We start from the raw sequence: 8,576 nt of genomic DNA, 5'->3' as shown, positions 1-8,576 counted from the left end.
ATCACGATCGTCACTCGATCATTTCGCATGCTAAATCGTTTGTCACGCATCATTCAATTGTTTGTTTGACTTTCTCACGAATGTTCAGCAAGAAAATAAGCTTGAAAGTGTTCGGCCGCGACTACGCACCAAAGACGGCAGATGTCGAGACTATCAGCGTGAGCACTGAAATAACATCTGGCGTCTAATGCTCGAAGCTCAAGCCCCCCTCGGCCGAGTCCAGTGCCAACCTGAACACTGCAAAACTGTATCTCGCGAGTGCACGCTCTGTCGACTGGGTGCAGAAAAAAATCATCATTTTCGCAACTAAGCGCCGATATTTCAGCCCTCGCTGCTAATTGAATAGCAGTGTAGTCCTCGGTATTAGTAGTGCGATTGTCAAAGGTTGTAATCGACAAATTCAAGACTGAAACGGGAAGCCGAATTTTCTCAAATTACCGGTGCCTAAGCGGGCGCGGGGCCGAAATAATAGTCGATTATCAGCAAAGGTTGGCAGCACTCGTACAACGCAAATCTCGCGCATAAAATGGAGTCAGCTTGTAATCGACTGATTGAAAATTATTGATTTCTAAATGCACACACATATGTACACTGTGCGGCGAGCTGGCCTGGAAAAAGGATTTAGCGACAAACTGCAAATCAGAATGATAGCTGCTTGACTAAAAACTCTCGTTCGATTGATCGCGAGAAATGTCAATATTATTGTTTTGATGCCAAAATAGTTCATGCCAAGACTGACTTCGAATTCTTTTAAAAATGCCGCTACAGATGATATAATAAACAGAGAACAGCACTTCTCGCAATTAATTTTTTTTTTTTTAAAAGTTTAAGCTTTACAATCAGTGAGTTAATTTGATCATTGTAAAATTCATATTAAAAATACTTTTGTAGAGCTTTCATTGCTTTACTTTGAGAAAAATAATATGGAAATATAAAAGAATATATACAATCTTACAACCTAAATAAAATCCTAAGTAATATATAATTCTTATATTTAAAAAATTTTAAATATTTAATATGTTAGATGTCTTAATTCTTTATGATTTACGATTCATAATTTTTTAATTAAAAAGAAATATATTGTTTTATACATAATAAATTAAGTGTATTGTCCAAAAACAAACGTTACTATAAACAATATTTGATATAAACAATACTTTACATAAATTTAATAGATTCATTCTATTTGTTGAGCTGTACAAAGTAAATGAAAGAAATCATTTTATTCTTTGTGTAATGTACATCAATTTACTCTTTCAACTTTAATTACAGATATGGCTGATTATGACCCACAATTAAAAAGACTGTTGCTGCCACCAGAAGAAACATTTTTTGAAGTGCTAATTCGATATGGATTGTATATTGGAACAGTTTTTCAAGTAGCTTGTATTCTGGCTATTGTAGTTTATCATGGAAGTTCATCTGATGGCATAACTGCCTTCAAAGTAAATACAAATATTACACTAAATAATCATATAAGCATTGAATATTTACAATGTTTTAATTTCTATACCCTTAGATTCTATACAAAATCATAATGTTTATATTTTATTTCAGGATGATCCTAGTGATATTGAATACTCTGAAAACAGTCCGCAAGTGACTCCTAGGAGACCACACAAGCCAAGAAAGCAAGAAAAAAAGAAGAGACGTTGAACTATAATTATCAAATAATTCGTAGATTCCATAGAATGTCTAGGATTTCAACAGTATTTTCTACAACTTTGAATACAAGAGTTAAAAGTTGTCATGATAAAAATTATCTCCATACAACTGAGAAATGTTATTCTTTTTGAAGAAATATCTTCTGAATATTATAAAAATCTTATTGCTTACTTTGTAAAGAATCTTATTTATATTTTATTATTTTCATTGTATCTTAACTTTTTTATAGTATTGTAAGTTGTCTTATGTTTTATTTATTATTTGTGATTTAAAAATAAAATATTTTTACATATATTTATTAATTTCGAATAATAATAAGCTTGTAATCAGATTATTTAAATCAATACAAAGTTTTGAATGAAGGAAATTTACAATAAATTTTGCTTTGATATGTAATGGAAAAAGTGTAACGCAGCATAATGAATATTCAGTATTGTTATGAGTAGCTATTTAAAAAAAAGTTGTAAGTAGGTTCGGGATTTAAATGAGACTAATAAATAGTAGGACACATTTGCTTTTCAATCATAATACAATCGCGCATAGTCGTACAGGTTAAGAGTTAAGATAAGCATAGCGGTAACGTCATCAAGTCACGTGACAGGAGTGGGGCACTTAATTCATACGTGTCCATAGGCTACATTGAAGAACGGAAGAGAAAGAGAGAAAGCAACTTTTTTCGGGGCAACCTCGCGGGACCAACTCGCGTGTTCTCTTCGCTCTTGTACGTGCAGCTGCGACACAAGACACCTTAACGTCTGCAAGGTTTCGGACACCTTCTGCACCATCAATTAACTATTTTAAGTCAGTGAATCTATGGCGCGATAGCACAAAAAGAAATAAAATGGGCAGTGAGTATTATTTTTTCAACTTTATCGATAATTCAGTGCTAACGTGGATCTCACGCGGCGCCGGATCGAGACGCAAGCAATCAACATATTGCAACTTTTTCAATTAACTTATATATTATTTTCAGTCAAATTTCTTGAGATAATCAAGCCTTTCTGTGGCATTCTGCCAGAAATAGAAAAGCCTCAGAGAAAGGTAAGCTTAATAGTGATTTCTGGAAGACTTTCAAAAGATTAGCTATTATAGATACAATCGGTCAGCGGTTTGTACCGTTTAAAGTACCGTATTTCGAGCTACTTTTGATGATACAACTTTTTATTTTTCCTTCATTATTTTGCGCATTTTTCAAATCACATCGTCGTTTAATACATGTCGACAGATGGTAGCCTCATTATCTACCTGTAACTCAATCTATATTATTTTTTAACAGATCCAATTTAGGGAAAAGGTACTATGGACTGCAATCACTCTTTTCATTTTCTTGGTTTGCTGCCAGGTAAACCAAAATGCAATTTGTTTATACATTTTTTGAAACTTTTCTCTAACAATTATTAAATTATACTCGTGCTATCTAGATTCCTCTCTTTGGAATCATGTCTTCAGACAGCGCAGATCCATTCTATTGGATTCGTGTAATTCTGGCATCCAATCGAGGTACTTTGATGGAACTTGGTATTTCACCAATTGTCACCTCGGGTCTTATCATGCAACTTTTGGCTGGAGCTAAGATCATTGAAGTTGGTGATACGCCAAAAGATAGGGCTCTTTTCAATGGAGCTCAAAAACGTATATTGATGCAATTTCATAATATTTTTTGATTAATTAATTTTAATTTGTAACAAATTTTACATGTTTAATGTTTTTAGTGTTTGGTATGATCATCACTGTTGGACAAGCTATTGTTTATGTCATGACTGGCATGTATGGAGATCCTGCTGAAATTGGGGCTGGAGTTTGTCTTTTAATCATTATTCAGTTGTTTGTTGCGGGATTGATTGTACTGCTACTTGATGAATTACTTCAAAAAGGATATGGTCTTGGCAGTGGTATTTCTCTCTTCATTGCTACCAACATCTGTGAAACCATTGTTTGGAAAGCCTTTTCACCTACCACTGTCAATACGGGACGAGGTACTGAATTTGAGGGTGCTGTTATTGCTCTATTCCATCTTTTGGCTACAAGGCAAGACAAAGTCAGAGCTTTAAGAGAGGCTTTCTACAGGCAGAACCTCCCCAACTTGATGAACTTATTGGCCACTGTTTTGGTCTTTGCTATAGTTATATACTTCCAGGTTATGACAAAATAATATTTTAATTCATTTGTATTTTGTTCGTGCTTTATATTTTTCAAAACAAGTATAAATACAGACACATACAATTCTTAATTTAAAAGTAATATATCTTACAGGGCTTCCGAGTGGATCTTCCAATTAAGTCTGCCAGATATCGTGGACAACAGAGTAGTTATCCTATCAAACTTTTCTACACTAGCAACATTCCAATCATTCTCCAGTCTGCACTGGTTTCTAACTTATATGTCATATCTCAGATGTTGGCTATTAAATTCCATGGAAATATTATTGTGAATTTACTTGGTGTCTGGTCTGATGTTGGCGGTGGTGGTCCAGCTAGATCTTATCCAGTTGGAGGGCTGTGTTACTATCTCTCACCACCTGAATCTGTTGGTCATATTGTGCAAGATCCTGTTCATGCTGTTCTTTACATAATTTTCATGTTAGGATCTTGCGCATTCTTCTCAAAGAGCTGGATTGAAATTTCCGGAAGCTCTGCTAAGGACGTTAGTACAATAATAAAACTATGCTTATGAAAATGTTAGTAGTAATTTTTGTTCTGGTAATTTCTTTCTATGAATTTTAGGTTGCGAAACAATTGAAAGATTCACAGATGGTGATGCAGGGTCATCGTGAGAAATCGTTGATTCACGAACTGAACCGATACATCCCAACTGCAGCTGCTTTTGGTGGTTTGTGTATTGGAGCTCTTTCCGTATTGGCTGATTTCCTTGGTGCTATCGGTTCCGGAACTGGTATTCTGTTGGCCGTCACCATTATCTACCAATACTTTGAAATCTTCGTCAAGGAACAAAGTGAGATGGGTGGTATGAGTACTCTGCTATTCTAAAGACTGATATCAAGGGTTACGGTCGCGAACCCGCAGGCGAGTAGACACGAAGTAACCACGACCACAACACTCTTATACAGTGAAATTCTTTTTCGAGTTATTCTCGGAAGTGTTTCTTTTTTTTTCACTCCTATGGATCATAAAACTGATGTTTTTGTAGTGGAATTAAAAGTCTGAGATAACATTTTTCATAAATCCTTTTTTTTTTCCTTGTTGTTTGTTGTTATACAAATAAAAATTTATATACATACAACATACGTACGCGAACATATATTATATTTATACGAAAAAATAAAAGTAATTTACTAAATAAAAAAAGTAGCAACGTGTTAGTTGGTCAATGCATTTGTTGGCAAGGATTCTTAAAAATGGTCCAGCAAATAAAAACGAAGATGATTCTAACTTTATTAAACAATCAGGCTGAAAAATATTTTCTTTTTTATTTTATATTTTAATAGAAACTGATTTCAAATTTTTTTAATTACCGGATATTTATTTCAATTTTAATGTACACTATCCGATAATTTCTTTTGCCATACCTACAACAAAATTAGTTTAACTTTAACGTTTTATATCATTACCAAGAATTATCGTATCGAAAAAAATCGGTTTACAATTTGAATGTAATAACAAAAGTTTTTATTTAAAATTAATAGAGTCAAAAGATAAAAGATTGTAATTTTGCGCCTAAAAAAATTTCAAAAATTTTAATTTTGTCAATCCCTATTCAATTCTATGCCAATTTGGATATAGATAGGATGAAAATTCCATCGGAAACTAATAGGCATTTTTTTACCACTCTTTAAAATAACACCCCGCGAATTTTTTACCCGAGTAATAAGCATTTTGGTAAAAAAAATTGTACTTTTTTAATGTCTATATATCTCTAATACTGAGAGATGTCAGAAAAAAGTGTTAGAAAGAAAAAGTTGCCTTTTTAACTGAAAAGTATAAAAATAAAGTAAAAATAAAGATATTGAAAAAAAATTATGAAATCATTTTTTTTCTTAATTCCATGAAAACTCTTCAAAAATATATTAAATAAAAAAATTAAAAATAATAAACTATTTTATTATGATCAACTTTTTACACTACTATAAACAAATAATATTTCATTATACATAATCAGTATTATATATATCTGTTCAATTGTAAGTTGTATGTTTGTATGTATTATGTACTATATACAATGTATGAAAATAGTTTAATTTGAAAAATTATTAGTCTATATAAATTATTAAAATAAAGCATACATGATATGTGCAAAAAATATACCTACATTATAATGATAAATAAAAATAGAAAGGAAGTTATGTACGTATGTAAATCCATGTACAGATAATTGAAAAACACAACACTAACAAGAGTTTGTTTATAAATAAAGAAGATGAATCTGTTCACATAATCACACACTTTGATCGGCTACTTCCTATCTATTTTTATTTGTCATTTATAATATATTGTATACCTTTCACATATATCACTCATATATGCTTTCCTCTAATAATTTATGTCTATTAATAATTCTATATGTGTATAATATTATAAAGTTTATAATGGAATATTATTAATTGTTTGAAATAGTATAAAAATTTGTTATTAATACAATAATCACTTTTTAATAATAAATGAGTTACTAATTAAATCGTTTAACGTGGTTAATTTGTTTATATTTAATATATTTTTGAATAGTTATTCATGACATTAGAAAAAAGATAGAACAATTTTTTTCAAATTCTAAAAAACCGAAAATTATTTTTTTCTTTTTTTTTATTTTAACTTTACTTTCACATTTTGCAGTTAAACAGGGAATTTTTTTCTAAAATCCTTTTATTCTCCTATTTTATTCTAAAACCTCTTAGTATTGGAGATATGTAGACATTAGAAAAGTATGATTTTTTTTCTTTTAAATATTCGGAGCTCCTATAAAAACATTGCTTAAAAATTTGGATAAGAAAGAAAATACCTACCGGTTCTTGTCTGGATTTTTATTCTACCTATAGTACAGCCATACAAGCAATATAATAGAAATGATCATCAATGTTACCCATTCCGTCAAATTAAGAGTGTAATCGTGTGACGTTCAATATTTGCGGTGTCAGCCTTCGAGCATATACACTGGAGGTACCGCTCCAGCGGCCCGAGCGTGTCAACAGTCCGAGAGCGATAGCAGATACGAAATTACATGCTATCTCTCTAGTCGCACGTGATTGATTGTCTCATTAACCCACGTAATCTAATAAATAACCAAACGGTATTATATGAGAATATATGTGGGTAATATACGAAATAAAACTCAAGTGCTTTTAATTTATTAAAAAATAAGCTTATTACTTAATTATAAACATGCCAATTTAATAAGAAATATAAATACAACAATACAGACACCAAAGGGGGGGAGGATGATAATCATAAACGATTTTCGATAACATATATACTTATTGTTGCAATAGCTGAGATAGTTAAGGCACTTTAATTGTTTTTTTTACTGCCTACTATTCTATTCAATCTTTTGCTTTGGGATCGCGCCCTAATGATGGAATAAATCCTTCTCAGATATTAAATTACGTTTTCTTAGTTGAAAAACCAGTTAGTCGCTACATTTCATTTTCTTCTTTGCACGATGTAATTTCATTGATTGGACTCTTCTCTGTTTACGTAAACCTCTAACCTCTGCTTGTGCATTCTCAAGTAATCTTCGTACAGTGTTGGTATCTTTTAAGTTTATTGAATTTAAATTTACATTAAATATTTATTTCTTAAAAATATTTCTTTCAGTCTCTTTCTTTTGAACACTACTATAATCTGAAAAGCTTTTAATAATCTTATTAGTCTAAGTCATACTACTACGTGAATGGATAAATCTTTACTCTAGTTAAGCATTATCATCTGTTTACATCATTTTCTTTCACAAGTAATTTTGTAATTCGTAAAATTATCTTCTAAACTTGGTAATTGACAATCACATAATTGTCTAAAATAAAGATTCACATCAGCATAAAATAAATTATATTTAAATGTAGATAAAAAAAAGCTGTTTTGTAAAGTAAACCATACCTTGTATAAATGTTATTTTCATAAACATCTTTACTGATGCTGAGATTATTTGTTGAATTTGTATGTGATGATACAACCATACTTTTTTTTGATGACAAATCTATTTGCTCACTAAATAAATCAGAATTATTTGCATCCGATAAGGTTTGTGTTAATTCATTTTGATCCAGTTTTTCAAATTTTGTTGGACATGATTCCTTTTTAAGTCTTACTATTTTACATAAACCTCCATAGTTGAAACATGAAATTTCAAAATGCATAGCACAAACAAGAATTTTTTTTAAATTCTATTTCAGTCTTAAAATAATTTTTCGACACTCCGTGCGCAAAGTGCGTCTTTCCCGCACGCTCGGCAGAAAACGTGCGTTGAAAATCGCACTTTCCACACGTCGTATCAAAAAATACGGTACGGCACATGTTCGGGAAAGAGTTTCTCGTCTCGTGTCCCCTTCCACCCTCGCTTCGCTCGGGTTCAAACGCCACACGAGACCAGAATCTACTTTCCCGCACTTGTATCGTAATGTACTATTGTATACTTTTAGTCCATTCCTTTCGTGAATCCTCATCTTTTGGTATTCTACAAAAAAACGAAAATAAAAAATAACGAGAAACTTAAATGTAACCACAAAATACATATATACTACATTTATAACTTACTGGAAAAAACTCAAATTTAAGCAGCCAGGATCATCTTTCTGCAATCTGCAGTTAGGAATACAGCATTTTTTAGTCATTTTCTTTATTTATTTAAACAAAAAATTATCTATTAAATTATTTACCAACTACAAAATTTGTAATTGAACGATTTTTAGAGTAATGAAACAGAGGCAGCCAATCACGTACGATTAGATAAAGAGATATCATATG

The 8,576-nt window shown here is 31.3% G+C and overlaps 2 protein-coding genes and 1 pseudogene across 3 annotated transcripts; 2 read left to right on the top strand and 1 right to left on the bottom strand.

Moving 5' to 3' along the window:
• The first annotated feature begins 213 nt into the window (after window positions 1-213).
• Window positions 214-1,959, top strand: LOC131667614 (protein MANBAL). 2 transcript variants are annotated; one of them, XM_058941141.1, is made up of 3 exons: window positions 214-488; window positions 1,273-1,445; window positions 1,558-1,959. In XM_058941141.1, the coding sequence occupies exons 2-3, from the start codon at window positions 1,275-1,277 to the stop codon at window positions 1,654-1,656; spliced, it is 270 nt and encodes an 89-aa protein (XP_058797124.1). In that variant the 5' UTR covers window positions 214-488; window positions 1,273-1,274; the 3' UTR covers window positions 1,657-1,959. The 2 variants fall into 2 exon arrangements, with proteins under 2 accessions (XP_058797124.1, XP_058797123.1); XM_058941140.1 differs by having other exon boundaries at window positions 218-842; window positions 1,558-1,957.
• Window positions 1,960-2,282: 323 nt separating this feature from the next.
• Window positions 2,283-4,922, top strand: LOC131667611 (protein transport protein Sec61 subunit alpha). The gene is made up of 7 exons (XM_058941133.1): window positions 2,283-2,513; window positions 2,639-2,706; window positions 2,942-3,007; window positions 3,087-3,297; window positions 3,378-3,802; window positions 3,919-4,308; window positions 4,389-4,922. Exons 1-7 carry the CDS (start codon window positions 2,507-2,509, stop codon window positions 4,650-4,652), a joined length of 1,431 nt encoding a protein of 476 aa, XP_058797116.1. The 5' UTR covers window positions 2,283-2,506; the 3' UTR covers window positions 4,653-4,922.
• Window positions 4,923-7,639: 2,717 nt separating this feature from the next.
• Window positions 7,640-8,535, bottom strand: LOC131667574 (uncharacterized; annotated as a pseudogene).
• Window positions 8,536-8,576: the final 41 nt, after the last annotated feature.

Source organism: Phymastichus coffea, unplaced genomic scaffold (assembly GCF_024137745.1).
Source record: "Phymastichus coffea isolate CEN01 unplaced genomic scaffold, Cenicafe_Pcof_1.1 PCOF00068, whole genome shotgun sequence".
In the NCBI taxonomy this organism is placed as follows: domain Eukaryota; kingdom Metazoa; phylum Arthropoda; class Insecta; order Hymenoptera; family Eulophidae; genus Phymastichus; species Phymastichus coffea.
This window is presented reverse-complemented; position numbering and strand designations above follow the sequence as displayed.